This window comes from Protopterus annectens, chromosome 2.part2 (genome assembly GCF_019279795.1).
Source record: "Protopterus annectens isolate FY-2018-M chromosome 2.part2, PAN1.0, whole genome shotgun sequence".
NCBI lineage: Eukaryota > Metazoa > Chordata > Ceratodontiformes > Protopteridae > Protopterus > Protopterus annectens.
Window position 1 is genome coordinate 1,129,129,445 of NC_056730.1, and position 24,570 is coordinate 1,129,154,014.

Genomic DNA, 24,570 nt, shown 5'->3' on the forward strand with positions numbered 1-24,570 from the left:
TTCTCTGTGTTTTGGTCAGTCATTTATTCATTTAAATCACACTTTTAGCGCTTTTGTTCGTTGTAAAGTTTTCAGTCTAACTTCATCAGAAAATATAAAATGAACCTAGGCTTATTATTTAACTGGTGTGGCGATTCGGGGATGGGTTAAGGAGTTCCCTAATCCATTTAAGGACACTGGAAATGCCCAGGTTTTTATTTAGTCCTGATGGTGTGTCTGCTCGCAGTTGTATCTGCCATTTTAACTCTAACTCTTTAACGGACAGTAAGTTGTCTGTGTTCCAAAGGGGGTTGGTAATCCCTAGGGGATCTGTGACTTTTTCAGTTGCTGCAAACTGGAATCCGGAGAACTGGGACCAGGTCCTATTATGCCTGCCTAGAGCGTTGTAAGGGTTTTTCTTCCTGATGGCTCCCACATGTTCTTTTATCTGGATCCTAAGGAGTTTTGTGTTTTTTCCAATGTAGTATGCTTCACATTGAGAGCATACTGCAATGTAAACCACATTGGGGTCTCACAGTTTAAATGGTCTTTTATGTGAATAACCCACTGTGTGGTGGTGAGACATACCTTGGGGGTTTGAATGACGAAGTCGCACTAGTGGCATTTCCCACATTGGTCATGCCTGGGGGTGGATTAGGGTGTGTGCCTGCAGCTTCTATTCTGATTCGAAGGTGGCTTTGAGGGACATGCTCATTTTGTAGCAGAATTTTGGCTGGTTTCCAAGGATTGAGGCTAACTCTGGGTGCTCAGCTATGAGTGCCCAGTTTTTAACAAGGATGTCTTTGATGCTGGTGACGTCTAGAGAGAGAGGCTGTGTGTGTGTCTTTGTGTGTGTACAGAAATATACATACATATGTATATGTGTGCGCCTCTGTGGTGTGTGTGTGTTCATGCACATCAACGTCTTCTCTGTATGTAACAGTAGGAGTGTGTGTATGTGTGTATGTGTATATATATATATATATATATATATATATATATATGTAATATACATACATACATATACACACACACATACATGCAGTGGTTCATATCGTGGTAGCACTTTTGCAACTCTTGTACTTTTATGATATCCAGTGATGCACTATTTTAAATCCTTCAGTTTTTCTAACACAGTTTTAACCCATATTTATAATTTTAGGTCCGTGATAACCAAAAGTTGAAGGTTAATGCTGTTTGCGCACCTAACCACTCATATGCTGGAATGGCTCCAAGTAGATCATTAGAACAGCTGAAGTAAGTTGAACACATTTGTACTTGACACTCTCTTTAAATACTTTTATTTAAAGTTATTGAGTTTTATGCCCAAGGAATGTTTTTTCAGTCATTTTTTGTTTGTACTTTACTTGTAACTAAGTACACAGGAAAACAGTTGGCAAAAGTCAAGTTTTGTGTAGTTCTGTGGTGATAGATAATCATCTATTTCTAAATCTCGTTGGTGCGCAAAGCATGCACAGCCAATATTATTGGCTAGTAGAACACAACTGAGCTTTGCAAAGGTTTTAAGACTCTGGCTTGAAGAGTTTTCCTACTTAAAAATGAAAAAGTCCATTTATTGAGCAGGCATGCATGTTTGCAGATGTACTGCATCTGGCTCTTGTTGCTGTGACTTGACAGTGTCTGTGTTTCACTTTCCAGAAGAATGAACAGTTATCTGTGTATGTAAGGTATTAATCTGACAAATCATTTTCTATTTGTTACGTAGGAAATGTATTATTTACTTTCCCATCTGTCTGTATTGTTTTCTGAATTAATGCTGTAAAATTTTTTTAGGCCTCTTACTAGTCCAAACTTTCCTCTGGGAGAGTATTTGTTCCATCATTTTGTCAGAAACTGTACCCCATATCCCACAAAAGTTCCCCTATCTCCATTTAGAGTTTGCCTTGATGAAGCCTTATTACCGTCATCATCATCATCATTATTTTTGTTTTGCTGCTTGGCAGTGGGGAATGGGAGGCAATTTCAGGAGGTTGTCATCCCAGACATACTTGGGATTTTTGATTGATATACTTTTTGTCCTTGTGTACTGACCCTGAGCCAGTGTAAGCCTTGCACTGATGGGACCTTTGGTGTGCCTGTGCTTTCATGCATACCACCCCCCAACTTATTGACAGGCTGACATAACCATTAGTGGCCATTCTTCCTCAGGTAGCAGGTATGCTATAGTACGAGTCACTTCTTTTCCTAGCATGAGTAAGCCAACATAGGCTGCTCTCTCCCATCCACCCAGCCTGCTCCAGTGGTAGTCTAATTTGCTAGTTGAGCACAGGTTACCAGGGGCATTGTGTGGTATTAAACCTGTCTTCATCAGAAGCAGCTGTCATTTGCTGTACTTCCTATGGTGCCTGTTCTTTTGGGTGTAGTCTTTAATTGAAATGATTTGGGTATCTGAAAAGGCTTTATCCCTTCACCGATCAAGATTTTCTGTAAATTCTTTTTTATACCTTTCTGTTATGTTGTACTGCTTTGCAGTCATACTGTAATTACTACTAGGGCAAAAAAAAATAAAAGAAGTTCTTTCTGGGGACCATTTGTACTGTATGTTTAAAATGGATGCTTTGATAAAAGTTGCTGTACAAAAAATCTCTGCATATGTGCTGAAATCTGCGTATGGACTTCACAACTACCCGACCCTCAAAATATCAAATTAAAACTGATCGAAAAAGGAATCAAATAATCTCATTTTCTGTTTTCATAGGTTTATAGGTTGGTACTAGGCTATCAGCCCTAGGGCCTATACAAGCCTAGCCATAACAATTCCGTGGATATTTCTTCCCACAATATTTACTTCCCTGGACCCCTGTCTAGCAGGGCGACTAACATGATCCCCAGGGTGACTTTCCTATCTCCCATCCAATCATCAAGGTTCCTTTTGAAGAGGGCCAAGGAGGCGCTCTGCTTGACATGTATGGGCAGTCCATTCCAGAGTATGGGGAGTCCCTGGGTCAGGAACCTGTCCCTCCAGCATGTTTTGCTCATTGTGATGACAAGGTTTAGATTCCTGGAGCGTGTGGCTCTGAGGTATTGGGATTTCTTTAAGTGGAGCATGTCCAACAGCTCAGGGTTTGACATGGCCTTGTATGTTAAGCAGAGATCACCTCTGAGTAGACGATATGCCACAGAGTATAGCTGGAGTTTTTTTAGACTGTCAGCATAGGGCATCTACTTTAGGCCTGTGATTCTTTTAGTGAGGTATTTCTACAGCTTTTCCAGCTGTTGCAGATGTCTTGTGAGGTACATACCAAATGGGGCATTGTACTCTATAATGGGTCTAATGAGGGATGAGTACAATGGGACAGTGACATCCTTTTTTCTGGACGAAAAGCCCTTAGTGACGAGGTGTGCCACATAGAAGGATTTCCTGACTGTTGTGGTGATGTGGTTATCAAAGGTGAGACCACTGTCGACTTGTGTCCCCAAGTCTCTCTTCACACTTTCGGTGTTTAGTGTACTGCCACCTATGTGGTAATTCATGGGTACATGTTTTTTTCCCAAAGGGAATAACTGTACATTTCTTGGCATTACGCTTGAGCCCATGGCTCTGGCACCTAGCATCTGTTTTTGTAAGGCCCTTTTTTAGACTATCCACATCATTTGGGGATTCAGTAATGGCGCCCAGTTTGCAGTCATCTGTGAACTTTGTTAGCCAGAGTCCCTTATTGTTGGCCTGTACCTCAGAGAAGTAGATGCCAAACAAGAGCGGTCCCAGGACTGATCCCTGAGGTACTCCACTTGTCTGGAGCTGGATTTGGAGTCCACTACATTTACAGTCTGGGTTCTGTCAGTAAGCCAGTTGCAACCCATCGAGTGACATAGGGATTTTATGCCCAGCTTAGTAAGTTTATCACTGATACCAAATAATTGTAGCAAACTGGTGAAACTAAAAACCACAAATTCACCAGTAGGATTAGTAGACGCAAGTTTATTTTTCAGATTAAGCGCTTTCATCAAAGTAAAATTGACTTCCTCAGAACAATATACAAACAGTCATGTGGATTTAAATATATTACACTGTCACAGGATAGGTGAGGAATCCCACCAGTCAAATAAAATATCTCTTGAATAAATTAATACCTTTAAAGGCATACACTATAAACACTAAAAATACATTTCTGTAAAGAAATTGTTAAAATTAAACCCTCTCTGCTCTTTCTTTTAAAGCAGGCAAGATAGATATAACATCATTTAATCCTGGACACAGATTAGCTGCCAAACGAAGCTGCCACATCAGTTCCCTCTTGTTTAAAGTGTTTTTCCAGTTGCCACCCCTGGGGTTTATTTCAATGGTATCTAATATCCCAAACTTAAATCCAGAGAAATTAACACATATTTTACTATGCCTAAATAAGGCATTGGTTTCTTTTAAATTCATAATGTCATATAAGTGTTCGTATATCCTGGACCTGAGAGCCCTCTCAGTTTTCCCAACATAAAACCTCGGGCAGGAATTACACTTTGCCAGATAAACTATTTTGCTAGGAGTTGCTATGGGGGCAGCTTGTGCCCCTGTTTATGCAAACCTTGTTTTACTACGGTGGGAGAACGAGTTTATTTTTGAAAGTAGGTTTCATTTGGATATTTTGTTTTACAGCAGGTACTTGGATGATATTTTTATTTTATGGAAGGGTACCAAGGAAAGCATTGCTGGTTTTGTTGAATATCTAAATGGCACTACCCATTATTTGAAATTTACCTACGAGTGTAATGAGAAAGAAATTCACTATCTTGATACCGCCATCATTAAAGATGTGTTGTTTTAGATCCAAGGTGTATAGAAAGAAACTTTTTGTAATTCTTACCTCCTTTTCCAAAGTCACCACCCACTATACCAGAAAAAAAAGTATTGTCAAGGGACAGGCAATCAGAATTTCTAGAATGACTTCCCATCTTGAGGACGTCATTAAGGAATTCAGTGATCTGAGGAACATGTTTCTGGAGAGGGATTATCCACTAGAATTTGTAGAGAGTATTTTACAAGAGGTTTTGAGAGAGTGGGGTTCTAAATATGAACCTATACTAGGTAGAGGTCTTTCTAAAACCAAAAATTGTGAAACAGACAATTCTACCCATAACTTCTCCCAGGCATGTGTGGTGCAATATAGTACACATTATAATGACATCAGAAATATACTTTGTAAGAATTTGGAACATTTTTAGGGGTGACCCTAATATTTTACAAGCAGTGGGTGAACAGCCTATTTTTTGTACTAAAGTGGGCCACAACTTGAAACTTACATTGGCGGGTAACATGAACAACAGTAGTGAAAAAATGTATGAATTCACCAAAGCATGTGGTGGTTGTACACAGTGTAGATATATATACTATCGGCTGCTAGTTTGAAACTTGATAATATTAAGCAGGACACAGTGTTTATCAAAAAAGGTAACTGTCAGACTAGCAAAATAGTTTATCTGGCAAAGTGCAATTCCTGCCCGGGGTTTTATGTTGGGAAAACTGAGAGGGCTCTCAGGTTTAGGATATATGAACACTTCTATGACATTAAGAATTTAAAAGTAACCAATGCCTTTAGGCATAGTAAAATATGTGTTAATTTCTCTGGATTTAAGTTTGAAATATTAGATACCATTGAAATAAACCCCAGGGGTGGCAACTGGAAAAACACTTTAAACAAGAGGGAACTGATGTGGCAGCTTTGTTTGGCAGCTAATCTGTGTCCAGGATTAAATGATTTTATATCTATCTTGCCTGCTTTAAAAGAAAGAGCAGAAAGGGTTTAATTTTAACATAAGTTCTTTACAGAAATGTATTTTTAGTGTTTATAGTATATGCCTTTAAGGTATTAATTTATTCAAGAGATCTTTTGTTTGACTGGTGGGATTCCTCACCTATTCTGTGACAGTGTAATATATTTAAATCCACATGACTATTTGTATATTGTTCTGAGGAAGTCAATTTTACTTTGATGAAAGCGCTTAACCTGAAAAATAAACTTGTGTCTACTAGTCCAAGTGGTGAATTTGTGGTTTTTAGGTTTTTTTTTTTCACCAGTTTGCTACAATTATTTGGTTTCAGTTCAGTTTTGTAGCTTTGGACTGATGGACACTCTGGATTCTACAGGCCTGCCTGCAGATGTTAGATTTGGGCAGTCTGTAGAGATTCTAGAACTTAAAGATGCGTCAGAGCTCAGAAGTGAGTTGATCCGTTTTATCGAGCTTTTTTCTTCAAAAATGACTTTGTGTCGGTCTACGGAGCTTGGCCCTGATGTTAAGGGAAGCTCTCAGGGAATTTCAAGTGTTTCTGGCAGTCAGACGGTTAATGTGGATGGAATTTGCGAGCGTTCAGGTAGAGGGTGCCATGATGTCATCATTGAAGCTGTTGTTCATTCTGAACAGCCTGCTGTTACTTCGGAGCGTTTTTTTGCCTTCTGTACCAGATAAAAATCAGGTTTCTACAGTAAATTCTGGTTTGGAGCGTTCGAATACCAATGGAGTGGTATATTTTGGATAGGATGTGGAGACCATACAGACGAGTGCACCGGATTCATTATCCAGGACTGGGAACAGTAAAACAGGTAGTGTGTGTCATTCTGTACACAAGGGGAGGTTTGAAGCCGAAGATTCGGCTGATTATAGACAAACTGGTCCTTCTGTTGTTGTTTCCAGTTCACCTAAGGCCTTGGGAGAGGCTAATTCTAAGTTACATGTTTTTTTAAATCAAAAGTTTAATTTTTCAGGAGGCAACTGGGGCGAAAGTCACAGTGAGCCGAAAAGGAAACGAGATAAGAACTATACATCCATCAGAGACATGATTTTTGGGTTTGAGAAAAAACTTTATAAACTCAAGACTTTGCAGATGGAAATGTTTTATTTTAATGAATGTATTAAATTGAAGGTGGTTCCTCAGGGACTACGTGTTTTTAAATTTCCCTTTGGGTTATACTACAACATGGACATGGTGCAAGATTTCACTAACCTGTTTGATAAATGGGGTATTGAATTGCTTAACAAAGTGTTGGTTTTTCAGGAACAAATGAAGGTTAAATTACTTAAAGAAGTGGAAATACTTAACAAGGACATTTTGGAAGATTTACTATTTCCTCACTATGAGGAATTGTATTCCAAAGTCCTTGAGAGGGTTGAAAAAAAAGTGTAACATACAATTTCAGAAAAAGAAAAGGAAACTTGATAGGGATGTTCAACAATATAAATCCAATACAGTATACCCCACAGACAGGCTTTTTATTGATAATTATGGTCAAGAAAATGTGCCGGGAGTTTCAATTTTCAAAGAGGTGGAGATTATTCAGAGGTTACTGGGAATACCACTCCCTTTGAGCAACCATTTAATGAAGGTTTTCATGTAGAAGAGGATTTTCCCACCCTAAGACACTTGGAAAGAATAGCAAACAGACAACTAGGACTCCAACAATATTACAATTACGATTACCCTGCCCGCAGGGGTTCATACCAGAAGGGAAGAGGCAGGGGCAGGTATTAGATGGGAATTCCTTCCATTCTGATATCATCTGTACCTCTAAAGGATTTAGTATTTACAACTATACAGACAGAGTTATTTCTGAAGAATATTTCTCACTTTTTTCTAAAGGGTTTAAATTTGTTCCTGCTAAGACACCAGATATAGCGGAAGTATTGCTTGATATTCACCTGTTTACTAGGAAAATTAATTTTCGATTGCTGTTTCCTAAAAACAATATTGGTAATATTGAGCATAAATCTATGGCCTTGAGAAAAAATAGTGTTCAACCCTCCCTTGCACCCTTTGGTAGCTAGTTTTGAGAATGTGGTTAAACAAGAGTTGTACCAACTTTGGGCTAATAACAAGAAGTTCTACTTTAATTTGAGTTCTAAAGAGAAAGAACTACTTTTTTCTTTAAAACATGATAGAAGTATCTGCATAATGACCCCAGACAAGGGAGGGGGGGGGTCGTAATTTTCAACAGTGAAGACTATAAAAATCTTATTCAAGGTATTTTGTTTCAGGAGGAAAGCTATTTGCAGGTATCCAAGAATCAGATTAATATTTTCTACCGGTATATTGATGGGTTTTTGGAAGAATATTTACTAGAACAAAGGATCAGTCAGGAAGTTTACTCTTTTCTATTAAATAATTTTCCCAAGGTACCAAGTATATTTGGCATCCCTAAGATCTACAAAGACGTTTTGTCACCCCCATTTAGGCCTGTTGTGGCAGCAGGGGGGTCTAAAACGTACAATTTGGCAGTCTTTGTGGATCCGATGGTTAAGCATGTAGTTGAGAGTATACCACATCTTGTGAAAGATTCTTGGGACTTTCTGGGACAGATTAAGCAAGATTTATGGAATCCTGATTTGATTTTTTTGACAATAGATGTACAAGATTTATTCTCCTGTATTCCTAGAGAGGAAGGTTTGGATTATTTTGAAAAAATGCTGTTTGATCATTCTAGTTTATATCCAGAGCGTGTACAGCTTGTTTGTGAAATTATGGCCTTGATGTTAGATAACAATTATATATTTTTTGAAGGGCAATATTTCCAACAAACCAAAGGAGTTGCTATGGGGGCAGCTTGTACCCCCGTTTATGCAACCCTTGTTTTATTAGGGTGGGAGAAAGAGTTTATTTTTGAAAGTAGGTTTCATTTGGATATTTTGTTTTACAGCAGGTACCCGGACGATATTTTTATTTTATGGAAGGGTACCAAGGAAAGCATTGCTGGTTTTGTTGAATATCTAAATGGCACTACCCATTATTTGAAATTTGCCTATGAGTGTAATGAGAGAGTAATTTACTATCTTGATACCACCATCATTAAAGATGTGTGTTGTTTTAGATCCAAGGTGTATAGAAAGAAAACTTTTTGTAATTCTTACCTCCATTTCCAAAGTCACCACCCACTATACCAGGAAAAAAGTATTGTCAAGGGACAGGCAATCAGAATTTCTAGAATGACTTCCCATCTTGAGGACGTCATTAAGGAATTCAGTGATCTGAGAGATTATCCACTAGAATTTGTAGAGGGTATTTTACAAGAGGTTTTGAGAGAGTGGGGTTCTAAATATGAACCTCTACTAGGTAGAGGTCTTTCTAAAACCAAAAATTGTGAAACAGAGAGTTCTACATAACTTCTCCCAGGCATGTGTGGTGCAATATAGTACACATTATAATGACATCAGAAATATACTTTGTAAGAATTGGAACATTTTTAGGGATGACCCTAATATTTTACAAGCAGTGGGTGAACAGTCTATTTTTTGTACTAAAGGGGGCCGCAACTTGAAACTTACCTTGGAGGGTAACATGAACAACAGTGGTGAAAAAATGAATGAATTCACCAAAGCCTGTGGTTGTTGTACACAGTGTAGATATATACTATCGGCTGCTAGTTTGAAACTTGATAATATCAACCAGGACACAATGTTTTTCAAAAAAGGTAACTGTCAGACTAGCAAAATAGTTTATCTGACAAAGTGTAATTCCTGCCTGGGGTTTTATGTTGGGAAAACTGAGGGGGTTCTCAGGTTCAGGATATATGAACACTTATATGACATTAAGAATTTAAAAGAAACCACTGCCTTATTTAGGCATAGTAAAATGTGTTAATTTCTCTGGATTTAAGTTTGGGATATTAGATCTCATTGAAATAAACCCCAGGGGTGGCAACTGGAAAAACACTTTAAACAAGAGGGAACTGATGTGGCAGCTTCGTTTGGCAGCTAATCTGTGTCCAGGATTAAATGATTTTATATCTATCTTGCCTGCTTTAAAAGAAAGAGCAGAAAGGGTTTAATTTTAACATTATTTCTTTACAAAAATGTATTTTGTTGTATTTTTAGTGTTTGTAGTGTATGCCTTTAAGGTATTAATTTATTCAAGAGATCTTTTGTTTGACTGGTGGGATTCCTCACCTATCGTGTGACAGTGTAATATATTTAAATCCACATGACTGTTTGTATATTGTTCTGAGGAAGTCGATTTTACTTTAATGAAAGCGCTTAACCTGAAAAATAAACTTGTGTCTACTAGTCCTACTGGTGAATTTGTGGTTTTAAGTTTATCACTGATTCCAGAGTGGGGGATGGTGTCAAAGGCCTTGGCAAGGTCCAAATAGGCTGTGTGGACCACCTTACCCTCGTCCTCAGCTCTGGAGACTGATTCGAAAAAGTCAGTCAGGTTCAGGAGAAAAGATTGGCCCTTCACGAACCCAAACTGGGTGGGGTCCAGTGTTTGAAGGTTGCCAATGTCTTTGTTTATAAGTTCCATGATAAATGCATTCCATGCCCTTGCAGATCAGGCTCGTCAGACTGATGGGACGGTAGTTCCCGGGATCCAAGGTGGGTTCCCCCCTTGTGGAGTGGGATAACTGTAGCTGTGTACCACTCAGTGGGCACGAAGCCGGAGGTGAGTCTATGGTTAAACATGACACTTAGGTGAGGTGTCAATTCATTTTGTAGTTCATGTAGTACACAGCCTGGGATATCATCTGGTCCCATGGATGCTGTATTCTTAGCTTTGGAGAGTGCGGTTTCTACCTGTGTGGCCGTGATTACGGGAATTTGGCAATCATGGCCACACAGTTTTTTTTTAAACGAAGGCACACCCTTCGGGCATAATTATTTAGAGTAGTGGTACTGCTTGGAGAAAGATGTTTAGGGTTAGGGTTAAGGCACACAAGTAAGATTAACAAGTGGGCCTTTGCTTGCACAGAAGCCACCATAGCTGAGAACTGGACTGTAGAACAAACCACTGTGAGGCAGCAGTGCTAATGCTGCAGTACTTGAAATCCAAAACAAAAGCTTTGAATGCATTATTTGGAATTGTAAAACTTTGAGCCAACCAACGAAATAGTTTCTAAATTAATAGATTGTATAGATGGACCTACTCTATATACCCCTTGTAAAATCTACTTAATACATTACCCAAGTTACTCAGCCTGTAGCAGTTGTAGGAGAAATCACTGAGCACTGTAAAAGAACTACCCATCTAGCAATGTACACATTCACTACACCAGTTTGATGGACTGTTTGCTTGTTTTTCACTTTTTTCCTAACAAACAAGCAGATTTTCTAACTCTCCATTCTTGACTTATAAAAGTATTTGATAAAGCAATCAGACTTCTAGAGAACAGCTGTCCCTGAAAGGGGTCTACTTTATGCGCTTGAAACACGAAAAACCCAAATCCAAATAGCGTGACACAGAGTGAACCACGAATACGTCGAATGTACTAAAGTGTGAAATTTAAAACCTCGAACCGTCATAGTCTGCCAGCCCACCACCCGCAACACACTACCTACCCAAACACAATAAAAAAAACATGTACATACACTAACCAAAACCCTACTTCTAACCCTAAATTAAAGCACCAAAACCCTATTGCTAACCATGCACTAAACCCCGCGATACACAACTATCTGTGCACTAGCCTTAATCCCTCCCTAACCTTAAGGTCCGTAACTACCGCATACTTCCCCTATGGAGCTGTACCCAAACAAATTAAATATTCCACACAAGTACACTTAACAAAACCCTACACTAAACCTTACATACATTGCCTACACAAAACCTTGCATACACTACCTATGCGCACTTACCTTAACCCCTCCCTAACCCTAAGGTCCGTAACTATCGCACACTTACCTTACGGAGCTATACCGCAGATGGGCCAACTATGCAAATTCGATATTTCCACTTTCGTGGTTTCATTCGTTTGACGTATTCGCAGTTCGCTCTTTACGTGTCGCACTATTTGGATTCGGATTTTCAGCTTTTGAGCGCATAAAGTAGACTCCCCCTGAAAGTATTTCAGAATTGTACAAGCAGTTAGTGAGTTGCCTAATCCTAGCCATTTTCATCCCAGCTGGACTTCTGTGGTATCTCTTTCTTGAAGCCTCCATTACAGTTACCCCTTCTTTGTCTTTTTGTCGTCTTCATAGCATCTTGCACTCGCAATATCTTCAATAATGCATGCAAGTCTACAATTTTGGTAGGCAAACAGGTAGTGGCTGAAAATAGGATCAGTCTACCAATGTGTTTAATACATGAAAATAAAATACATTTGAATAAGCTAGCATTCTAGCGAAAATCATGTTAGTCTTTTAAGAATCACTGAGAAGTTAATGCGCCAGAGTATGATGCTTATTTCAGGATATCTAAAGTCAATATTCAGAGTTACCGTTCAACTTCTTCCACTTTGACCATAAGTCCTTCATGCCAAGTATCAGACTCTCCTGTTTCAACGATTTTGGTTGATTTTTTACCTGAGATTTCTTCTGCACCCCAGGTATTGTTCCCACTGCTATGGTTGTAGGAAAATTGGGTCTGTTTGCCTTCCCCAACATTCAATAAACAAATGCTTGTAGCTCCAGCAACTAGTCACGTCAGTTAAAAGCATTTTGTAAAAGAATATATGATGGTTCGGGCTCCTCACTGTTCTCCTTCAACTTTCAGGGCTCCTCTTCTGAAAACTAAAAAGGATTCGTCTGTGCAACCTCCCATGTATTTGGATGTAGAAAAAGGTCTCACTTAAGCACAACCTATCCAGTTATCTGTTAGGTTTTATACTTTTGATGAGAGCCCCATTTTCTCATAGTTGCCTGCAGAGAATGCAAAATTCTGCAATGCATTTAACCTATGATGGAACGTTTCAGAAGGCTATGAGGTAACTGACCAGTGCGCAAAAAGATATTTTGATGGTCAGGAGTGAGGAGTCTAGATCCACTGATGTCCTTCCATATCACTGTTGCAGTATTCTTTACTATAGGGATCCTTTGCCCAGCCCGACATCCAGCCAGTATATCAAAGCCTTTTCTTTGTAAAGGGTATGTCGTATGTCACACGTATGCTCCTTGCACATGGGGTAGGTCATAAAGGTGACAGACGGACGTGCCATCCTCAGAACTTTTGTTGCCAGTCCAAATGCCATCTTTGATCATTATTCTGAATGCTTGTTCGTCTGCTGGTACTTTATATAAGTGCCCTGTTGGGGTTTTTGTTTTTGTTTACCTTACGTTTGCCTTGTAATCAGGTTGCTTGGTTTCATGTCATCCAGAAAGGGGAAATGCCAGTGCAGGAGGTATCTTCCTCATAAAGATCATCATGAGTAGTAGTTCTATTTAAGCACTTCTCACGACCATACATCATGTGAGATTACAGTCTTTTGTCCTTAAGACATCGAGGAGTCTGCTTTCTTCCCTAGCAGTTAATCTTGAGAATCAGTGACTTCATTTGTTCGCTAAAGATACCATAGAAGGAGCTTCCTGACCCAAGGGTCAGCCATCTACAAAGATGGCCAAGAAAGCTCGGTGTGATTTTTAGCTGCACTGCCTTCACTGGATGTCTCTCTTTAGGCTGGTGAAAGCCTGGAGGTGTGTCTGGTTTCTTTCTCAAGTTCCTCTGCCATGACCCCTTCAGAGGCCGACATGGACCCAACGTCACACACATCCATGAAGGTTTTGCAGATGTCTGCCTCTGATATACAGGAGGAACCCGTGGCTGGTTATTACTGAAGGGCTGAGTGGTGTTCCTCACATTTTAGTTAGAGAAGAGGTCCTGACTACCATTATTGAGGGTCAGAGCCTCCAAAAATTTTCAAGGCTAGCATCCCACTCAAAAAGAAGCATAAAACTAAAGATTTTTTGCCTGCTGCTCCGAAGGATCCTCAGAGTGAGTGCAGAAATTTACTTGGGGCTTGTTTAATGCTTTTATGGCTCTCTAGCCTCCACAAAGTGTTTCTGTTCCTGCTCCCCCATGGTTTTCTACCCTTTTTATGATGCCTAGGGAACAGAATTTTTCTGCGGAGGGTGCTGTTCCTGCTCCCCCATGGTTTTCTACTCTTCTTATGAGGCCTAGAGAACAGAATTCTTCTGCGGAGGATGCTGCTGATTCTGATCAAGAGTTCTTGACTCAACTCCTCTCAGATTCCTTCACCACTGGACTATGAGAAGAGTCCTGACTCTCCTTTTTAGGAAATTTTATTTGGTGATACTGTTTCCAGAATGATGGAATTTTTCAAATCGGACTGTGCTCAAGTGTATGATGTTCAGAAAAGGTACTATGAGCTTTTGAAGTGGAGTCTCCTAGGCCTTCTGCTGTTCCTCCAGTTCTTAGTGCCTTGCTGGATGCTTTTCCTAATGCTTCTCAGGCTCTTAATTGTCAACCCACCCCCTATTCCCAAAAATCCTGATAGGTTTTAAAAAGTGCCCGAGGACTGCATGTTTCTATGCAAGTGCCCCTCTGTTGACCTTCTGTGATGTCAGTTGCCTTCCGAAGTGTTGCCATCTGATAAGGATAGCAGAACCATAGACAGACTTGGTAAGAAGGTGTATACTTCTGGTACCCTAGCCTTTATTGCTGTTAACTATCAGATGCACATGACTAGGTATATTTTGGCTCTTCTTTCTCAAGCCTGTCAGGCTATTTCTGATCTCCCTGATTCTGAGGAGAAGACCTCTTGCTTTGCTTGGGACGTCCTCCCAGGTAGCTCGCCATTCCATTAAATGCAGCTATGATGTACCTAATGCTTCATGTAGAGCTGCTGCTTCTGGATCTGTTCTGAGGAAGGTATTCTTGGCTCAGACGTCAGCCTTTACCCGATGCTATCAAGGCTAAAATGATGGATGCCCCTCTGGATAATAAGCTTTTGTTTGACACCGCTGCTGCAGAGTTTAAGACCCAGCAAGAAAAGGGCAAGGTCTTACAGGAGCTGAAGCATATTTTTGTTTCCCCTGTGACCAAGGTTCAGAGGAATTATCCTAATAAGCCTGCCTTTGTCTGTAGACCATCTCACCTTCCCCTAAAGGTAAAAAGGGTGGTAGAAGACTTCCCCTGCTAAGGCTACCGAAACTCCTCCTACAAAGCCTACGTTTCCTGACAAATCAGGTGCTGTCTGACTGTCCTGTTCTCCTCAGTCACATTTTCTCTTTTTCTGCATCTTTCCCTGTCCCTTCCTGTTTGGGTAAAACTCACCAAAGACTCCTGGGTTCTTTCCATAATTTGCCAGGGTTATTACATGGTTTGGAAATCTCTTCCCCCTTTTTGGGCATTCCTCAGCCTCCTCAGAACAGTTGCCCTTTTTTCCAGAAGCACTTCAGGGTCTGTTGACTGAAGGAAACATTCAAGAGGTTCCAACTCTTCAGAGGGGGGAGGGGGAAGGGTTTTACTCCAGAATGTTCTTGTTCCCCAGAAAAGAAGCCATCTGGAGACCCATTTTAGATCTTTCTCAGCTAAACACTTTTTTGAAGGTTCCTTTCTTCTGGAAGGTATCCCTTCAAAACATGTTTTCCTTGCAACTTCCTCAGGCTTTTCTAGTTTTCCTAGATCTCAAGGATGCTTATCAACACATTCTTATTCATCCCCATTTCAGGACGTTTGAGTCTCTGTTTCTTTCATTTTCAGTTCTCTACTTTGCCCTTTGGCCTCTCTACTGCCCCAAGGGTCTTCACCAAGTGCCTCGGTCCTGTGATTGCTTTCTGCAGGCCATGGGAAATATAGGACTTTCCTTATCTGGACCACCTGCTTATTCAGTCCTCCTCTCAAGAGATTTTACTTCAGCATCTACACTTTACCATGTCTCTCTCTTGTAAAGACTGGGGTTTATGGTAAATTTCCAGAAATCATTCCTGACTCCTCAGGATCATGTTTTTCTGGGTTATAGGATCCAGATTGTTCCAATACTGGCATTCCTGCTTCCTCTCAAGGCCTTAGCTCTCATTGTTTTCTTTCAATTCCTTCGTGGTCTGGCTTCAGAAACAGCCAGAGAATTTCTGAGGGCTCTGGGTTACATGGCATCCACCATTCCTATGCTACCTGTAGCCAAGCTCCACATGAGAAAGCTTCAGTGGATTCTGAAGTCAGTTTGGCTTCAGCATTCTCATCCTTTAGATTTTCTAGTCCCTGTACTTCCATGCCTCAAGCTGGAACTTCAGTGGTGGATCCATCAGTTGTTCCTCAACATAGGGCTTCCTTTTCAACCTCCATCCCCTCTCAGGAACTTTTCACAGATGCCTCGGGTGTGGGATGGGGGGTTCCTTCATCCCTATGAAGGTACATGGCCTTTGGTCACTTCAACAAAAGAAAGACCACATCATATCAAAAAGATGTGAGCTCTTCTGCTGGTTCTTCAGGCTTTTTATTCTTAGTTTTCTTCCAGGGCTTCTCAAGATTCTGACAGATAATACCACAGTGATGTGGCATGTCAACAGGCAAGGGGGCAAGGGTCACATCTCCTTTCCAGGTTAGCCCTTCAGGTTTTGGAGCCAGCTATCCAATATCGGGTAACCCTTCAGGCAGTTTACATTCCCTCAGATCTGCACATAGTGGCAGATTCTCTGAACAGGTCCATAACACTGTCCCACGAGTGGATGCTTCACAGCGATGTTTTTCTGGACGTTGGCCACCAGTGGGGTATTCCTCTACTAGGTCTGTTTGCCTCTCCTCTGAACAACTTCCTGTATTTTATGCTGAGTCCCATGCCCTCTGGCCTGGAAGGTGAGCACCCTCTCTTTTTCTTGGAAGGGGATGTTTCTTTATGCCTTCCCTCCCATTCCTGATGTTCTTCGTCTTCCCTTGCTGCAGTCCTGACTATTGGGTATAGTCCGCGTCCCAGTCGGCCCGAATACCAGAGTATAAGGCTGACGTCGGTCATGGCGCCTTAGACTGACGTCAGTACGTCAGGGTACTAATGCGCATGACCGGCGCCATTTCCTCAGTCTTTTTGCCGCATGGTCCGATGCAGAAGCAATTTGCGAGTGCAGGTTGGCGTTCTGAGATTTTCGAAAACCGAGTTTCAGACCGAGTACAGAGTTGGCTAAGTAACCCGTTGGAACATTTTGGTTTTTCTTGCCTCAGTATATTACCGGATGTCAGAAAAGTGAATAACTGTATTTCTTGTGGGAAGCAGATACATAGGGATTATCATACATTGTGTATACCTTGTTTAGGGCCTGAGCACGGCGTTGTTGGTTGCCGCTCTTGTGCTAGATTTAATATTAAGAGGAGGCTTGATTGTGCTAGGTTAGTGTTTGGGAAGCGTTGCAATTATACTATGCCGCCGGATGCTCCGGCGCCTGCTTCATCTAAGAAGCGCAAGGACAAAACAGTGAAGTCTAGGGGTGAGGAACCGCAGTCCCGGACGTCGGTCCTTTAGAAGGCTCAGACGGGCCAGAGGTTTTGCCAGGTGTCTCTATGGGGTCTCAGGCAGAGACTTTACTGTTACAGGATGTGCCTTCTCTGGAAGTAGGCCAGGCTGAGGGGCTTCTCAGGTAACTGTTCTTCCCTCTCTTCCCAAGGTAGTTAGGGCCTCCTTCTGTTTCCAGAGCTTCTTTTAGAGGAAGGCCAAGTTCAGCTTCTGTAGGGGCTTCTCCTAGCATTTCGGGCTCTGTGCCTAAGAAACATATGCTTAAAATGGCTGAAGATTTGATTACTCTGATTAGAGGTTCTATGCCCCACCTGATAAGAGGCCTAGGGTGGAACAGGAGTTTGATAGTTTTGAACAGTGTTCACAGGCTTCAGAGTCTTCTGTGGAAGACTTGCAAGAGTTTCCTGCTTATTCTGATTCTGATGTGGATGATTCCACTCCTTCAGCTTCTCCTCCTGAGGATTTTTCATTTTCAGAGACTCTTCACTCCATGAGGGAGCACTTTAAATGGGAAGGCCAAGATTACTCTGACTCCAGAAAAAGGCTTAGGGAATTCTTGTTTTGCCTCAGCATAGGCCCTTAGCTATTCCTCCTGTGTTGAATGTGGTGGAGGATGTTTTGCAGAGGCTTCTCTGAACCCTGATTCCTTGCCTCCTGCTCCTGTTAAGCCTGATAGGTATTATAGGGTGCCAAGCTCATAAGTATTTGTTTAAGAGTCCCAGGGCGGACCCAGAAACTGTTTCTCAGGGGCCTAAAGGTGTTAAAGCTTCTGTTGTTAAAAATCCTGTACCCTCTGATAAAGAGGCAAGGGCTTTGGATAGGTGGGGTAAGAAAGTATATACTTCTTCCACTCTAGCCATGAGGGCGTTGAATTGTCAATTTCATATGCTGAAATATCAGAATTATCTCCTTTCACAATTGAAATCTAAGGTGGATGCTTTGGCGGAAGGTATTGAGTGTAAAGAATTGCTGGATTTGGTTCATGTGTCTGAACAAGTGGGTAAGCATTCTTTGCAGTGTGGTTTTGATGCTGTTCAGGCCTCCTCGAGGGTGGCTGCTACTAGTTCTGTTCTTCGCAGACATGCATGGTTGAAGGATCAGAATCTAGCTGAGCATGTTAAGACCAGGATTTTGGATGCTCCTTTACAGTCTGATGTGTTGTTTGGACCGCCTGTGGAAGCAGTTTTAAAGAAAATGGAGGACAAAGCTAAGTCTATGCAGACTGTTAAAGATTTTTTGCAAGTGCAGCCTCCGAAGTTTAGTAGAAATTGGCCTGCTAAGGGGTGGACATATCCTGCTTATGGTTCCCAGTCTAGGGGTAGATCTAGACGTGGTAGGGGCAGGGCTCAAGGTTCATTTAGGCCTAGATCAGACAGTTCACCTGCTCAGACTTCTGCTGAGGGCAGGGGTCAGTCCTTTCGTAAGCAGAACCAATGACCTGCCTTTTCAGCTGCCAGTGGATTCTCGTCTGGCAGCTCCTTTGGGAGGAAGATTGTCTCTTTTCAAAGAAAATTGGGATTTAATCACTCAAGACAGATGGGTGCTGGATATCATTCATCACGGTACAGATTTTATTTCCACACAATGCCCCTTTCAAAGGCATGCCAGATGTTCCTCCTCCACAAAGAAAAGAGGCTCTCAAGCAAGTTTCTCAGTTACTCCAGATAGGGGCTATTCAGCCAGTCCCTGTGTCAGAAAGGGGCTTCGGATTTTATTCTCGCCTGTTCCTAGTACCAAAGAAGGGGAACACGTGGAGACCAATTTTGGATTTATCTATCCTCAACACTTATCTGGACATTCCCAAGTTCAAGATGTTGACGTTACAGCAACTGTTACCTCTGCTGGGCAAGGATCACTGGATGGTAACTTTGGATCTCAAGGAAGCTTACCTTCATGTGCCCATAAGGCTAAGTTGCAGAAAGTATCTGCGGTTTCGAACTGGAGATTTTCATTATCAGTTCTCTGCATTGCCCTTTGGCTTATCTACTGCCCAGAGTATTCACAAAGGTTCTGGCTCCAGTGATAGCTTACTTCAGGCTTCAAGGCATTCAAATTTATCCTTACTTGGACGACTGCCTGATTCTGGCTCAAGAAAAGAACACCTTCTACAGCATCTGGAATATGTCATAGCAGTGCTAAGATGCCTAGGGTATTCTGTGAACGAAATAAAGTCCAGTCTAGTACCCTCTCAAGACATGTGCTTTCTGGGTGTGAGACTGAATACAGCAGCCCAGATGGCCTTTTAACCCCGGACAAACAAAAGAGTCTGTCACTTTACTTCCATCAACTATCTCATCAGTCCGTGCTGACTGCAAGGACAGTCCTTCAAGCATTAGGGTTCATGGCATCTTGTATTCTGGTGCTTCCCAATGCCAAACTGCATATGAGGAAGCTGCAATGGTATCTCAAAATGTATGGACACAGCACTGCCAAGATTTGGACACTGTCATTCAAATAATACCTTGCCTTCAAAAGGAATTCTTGTGGTGGGCTCAGGAATGTCACCTAAACAAGGGACTCTCTGTGACCCGGCCAGAGGCAGTCAGATTTTAACGACAGATGCCTCGGACACTGCTTGGGAGCTCATCTAAATGGAAAGTGGATACAAGACAAGTGGCCTGCCAGACTACAGCATCTACATATCAACATGAAGGAGATGTTAGCAGTCCAGTTTGCATTGATGGCGTTCAAGGAGTTACTTCTTCCAGGGCAGGTGTTGATTCTGACAGACAACACAACTGTCATGTGGTACATCAACAAGCAAGGGGAACACATTCTTATCCTCTATGCAGGCAAGCAATGATTTTATGGGAGACTGCTTAAGCCTGCAACTGACTCTTCAGGCAAGGTTTCTGCCAGGAGCACAGAACTCCTAGCAGATGTATTAAGCAGACAAATCATGGATCCCCACGAGTGGAAACTGGATCTTCATGTATTTCAGAAATTGACAGTGTCATGGGGAACTCCAGACATAGATCTGTTCGCTTCTCCACTAAACCACCAGCTGCCAAAGTATTGCACAAAGGGGTTTCATCACACAGCTTGGAAAGTGGATGCTCTGTCTTTCAGTTGGAAAAACCTTCATGTCTATGCTTTTCCACCTCTACCTCTTCTTCCAAAGGTATTACTAAAGGTCAGACAGGACAGGCCAAGGATGATTTTGATAGCTCCAGATTGGCCTCGGCAACACTGGTACCCACTTCTAAGGAGTCTTGTAAAGAAGCCTCCATGGCCTTTACCTCTGATTCCTCATCTGTTATCTCAGAAGGACGGTCATCTGCTCAATGTCAAGCTTCAATCTCTCCATCTCACAGCTTGGCATATTCTGTGTTGAAACATGGAAGGTCTCAGCTTCCTCAACAAGTTTTAAATGTGATTATGGAAGCTAGAAGGCCTAGTACTAGGAGAGTGTACGAGAAAAATGGAAGAGATTTTATTTTGGTGTACAGCAAAGAATTTGGAGATTTCAGAGCCTAATTTGAGTGTGGCTCTTCAATATCTTACTGAGTTATTGGACAAAGGTTTGTCTTTCTCTTCCATAAAGATTCATGCTGCAGCAATTTCAGCTCACTATGATTGTGACCCACCTTTGTTTTCGCATCCTTTGTTCAAGCAGTTTCTTAGAGGGGCAAAGAATATAAGACCCCAGAGCTCCTACTCCTGCTTGGGATCTCAATTTTGTGTTGGAAAACTTACTCTACAACCTTTTGAGCCGCAGCTACTGCTGAATTGAAATATTTGTCATGGAAGACGGCTTTTCTGTTGGCTATTACTTCTGCAAGAAGGGTGTCTGAGTTGCAGGCCCTTATGGCAGTAGAGCCCTTTTGATTTTCCATAAGGACAGGGTATCATTACGCACTAATCCTTCCTTTATGCCTAAGGTGGTTTCTAGTGTGGCTTTAAACCAAACTATTCATTTGCCTCGTTTTTGCTGATCCTCAAAATAAAGGGGAAAAGATTTTGCACACTTTAGATGTACACAGGCAATTATTATTTGAGCAGGACTAAAGATTTTAGGCAGTCTCAGCAGTTACTTGTTTCTTTTGCTTTAAGTTCACAGGGCAAACCTGTGTCAAAACAAACTATTTCTAGGTGGATTGGCTTTTGCATTGCATTTTGTTATTCCCATCATGGCAAAGAGGTTCCAGCTGGGATTAGGCCTCATTCCACTAGGGCTACTGCCACTTCAACAGCATTTCTAAGGGGTGGCAACTAAGGATATTCTGGAAGCAGCTACTTGGAGTTCAGTGCATACTTTCTCTAGGCATTATCACCTGCCTATATACTCTAAGTCTAGAGCTGGTTTTGCCACAGCTGTTTTACAAGGCATGTTGTCAGCTCCTGCTACTTTATAATTTGCCAGCCTCCCTTACCTCTGCTTTGGGATTCTAAATAGTCAGGACTGCAGCAAGGGAAGACGAAGAACATAGTACAGTTTTGTACCTACCATAAATGTAGATGTTCGAGGATTCCTTGCTGCAGTCCAATTTACCCTCCCTCCTTCCCTCTGTGTTTCAGGGTGGTTGTGTAGGTGCCTTTACATGCTTATATTTTTGTATATATATTACTGTATATATTGTACATGTTTATTGGTGCAGGTTGTTTTGGGACTTGTCTTTTGGGTCTTCTGACATCTGGGGCAAGAAAAGACTGAGGAAATGGCGTCGGTCATGCGCATTAGTACCCTGACGACTGTCGCCAGTATACATGACCGACGATAGCCATCTCTCTCTGGTATTGGGGCACAGTCCTAAAGAGCATGAACGGACGCCAGCCTTATACTCTGGTATTCGGGCCGACTGGGACGCGGACTATACCCAATAGTCAGGACTGCAGCAAGGGAATCCTCGAACATCTACATTTATGGTAGGTACAAAACTGTACTTTTTTCTGAAAGTCCTGTTCAAGATGAAACAGGATGCTCCCAAAATCTTACTGGTAATTACTTTTTGGCACAGACAGCATTGATGCCACCATCTTCTGCATCTTGCCAAGGGTAATCATCGCAAGTTATCTCAGGGAAGGCCTAATCACACAAGACAAGGGATCTGTCATCCATCCTTACCTGTCCACACTTCAGCTGATATTGTGGGTGATAAGTGTCTGTAAGGGATCAAAACCCCTTTTCTCTGAGGACATGCTTTGGGTCCTGCAGGAGATAAGAAAACCCTCTACTAGGAAGTCTTACTTATCCAAATGGAAGAGGTTTTCTGTTTGGTGTCTTTCTCATAACCTGGATCTATTATTGTGCTTGTTTCTTTGGATGTTCTTCGTGTTTCACTGTTGCAGTCATTACAATTTGGTTATCTGTTTCAGTAGCCCTCAGTCGGCCTGATTAACAAAGTCTTGGGTTATGCGTCTGTTGCTGTCCCCTCTTCCATGACGTCAGGTTGTCAGGGGTATAAAACATGCAGCCCACGCCATTACATCAGTCTTTCTTGATGTGCGGTGCCCGAAGCAGAAGCAGTTCGCAAGTGCCGGTCGGCCGACTCCTGAAATTTTCATTTTCGAGTTTCAGAACCGAAGTCTTAAACTAAAGCTTAAGTACCCCATTGGGGAAACTTTTTCTTGCTCCTGACCAATGTCAGTAAAAGTTAATAATTGCATTTCTTGTGGAAAGCAAATACCTCGCAAAGATTTTCATTTGTACTGTATTCCTTGCCTAGACCCTGACCACAGCGTACCTTGCTGTTGGTTTTGTGCTTTATTTAAGCAACGTACTATCAGTCGTCTGTATATTTTCACCTCTAAATAGTTCGGTTCTCGGTTCAATGATCCAGAAATGTCATCGGTAAGCCATCTGACTACCGGAATTCCAAAAAAACGCAAAGATAAAGACAGAGACAGGCCGCCTAGGTCCAAAGCTGCCGCCGACGCTTCTCCTAAGCCAGTTCGCCGGTACTCACTGAGGTGCTTTCGCAGTCCCTGATACCTGCTACTTCTGATTCACAGGCCTCTACTGAGAACCATTCGCAGTCCGGTATGCCTCAAGATGCTTCAACTGTGTAACCTGCGGATGTCTCTACCTTGGATGGGTCCAGAGCCGCTGTGCAGGCACCGGCTTCTGAGGGTGTATTCAGTATTAAACAGACACCTCCTTCTTCTTTAAGGACTAAATCTTGAACCATGCCTAGAAAACCGACGCCCAGACTGCATGCTCAGGCCTCTATGCCTAAAAAACAAATAAGAATGGCTGAAGATCTTATAACTTTAATCAGGGGAAGCCAACCACCCTCTTTAGGACTGAAATTGTTTATGAATCTTCTGACCAGGATTCTGATTTTTCTGATTCTTCTGATGATCTGGATTTACCCTTATCTACTTAGGACTCTGATGCAGAGGACTCTTTTCCCTCTGCTTCTACTCCTGAGGATTTTTCTTTTGGTGAAACCTTGCACACACTAAGGGAGCATTTCCACTGGGAAAGCCAGGATTTTTATGATTCGAAAAAGAGGCTTAAAGATTTCTTACTCTTGCCTCAGCATAGGCCTTTAGTTATACCTCCTGTACTAGACATTGTTGATGATGCCTTTTTGGAATCTAGTTTGGCCCCTGATTCTTTGCCTCCTGCTCCCAGAAAACCAGACAGATATTACAGGGTTCCTGATTCTCACAAGTTTCTTTTTAAAAATCCTTTTGCGGATCCAGAGACTATTTCACAGGGACCCAAGGGCATTAAGGCCTCTACTGCCAAAAACCCTACCCCTTCTGATAGAGACTCCAGGGCGCTGGATAGATGGGGTAAGAAGATTTACACTTCTGCAACCTTGGCCATTAGGGCCTTAAACTGTCAGTTTCATATGTTAAAGTATCAACAACATATTGGATTGCTTAAACAGAAAGTGATGTTGATTCTTGACTGTGCTGAAAATAAGGAATTACAGGATTTAATGTATTCTGCTGAACAGGTTGGAAAACATACTTTGCAATGTGGGTTTGATTCTTTAGAGGCCTCTTGCAGGGCTGCTGTCACTGGGTCTGTACTCAGATGGCATGCTTGGCTTAAGTGGCAATCTTTGCCTGATCATGTTAAAGCTAAAACTGTTGGATGTTCCTTTAAATCAGGACCACCTGTTTGGCAACAAAGCTGAGGAAGTTCTTAAAAAGATGGAAGATAAAGCTAAATCTATGCAAACTGTTAAAGATTTCTTACAACTTCAGCCTCCAAGATTTAGTAGGCATTGGCCCTCTAAGAATTGGTCCTTTCCGGCTCCTTCCAGGCCTTCTCAATCCAAACCCATGCACAGCAGAAATCCCAGGTTTCAGTCCCAGGGTACGCACAAGACTAAGCAGTGGAGGGCTTCCGCTTCCAAATTTGGGAGTAGTAAGACTCCCCCTATGGAAAATTGACTCAATGACTTGATTTTAAAACTTCCAAGCACTTCTCAACTGAATGCTCCTTTAGGGGGAAAGATTGGTCTGCAGGCCAAAAACTGGAAACTCATTACCCAGGACAAATGGGTTTTAAATATAGTGT

General features: G+C 41.8%; 1 protein-coding gene across 1 annotated transcript in view; it reads left to right on the forward strand.

The window, feature by feature from the left end:
• The window catches only part of SMC5 (structural maintenance of chromosomes 5), a 3,018,525-nt gene that overhangs the window by 1,353,478 nt on the left and 1,640,477 nt on the right, over positions 1-24,570 (forward strand). Inside the window, exon 16 of the mRNA XM_044064368.1 lies at positions 1,142-1,236. Coding sequence (XP_043920303.1) covers positions 1,142-1,236 — 95 coding nt within the window. The remainder of the gene's footprint in view (positions 1-1,141; positions 1,237-24,570) is intronic.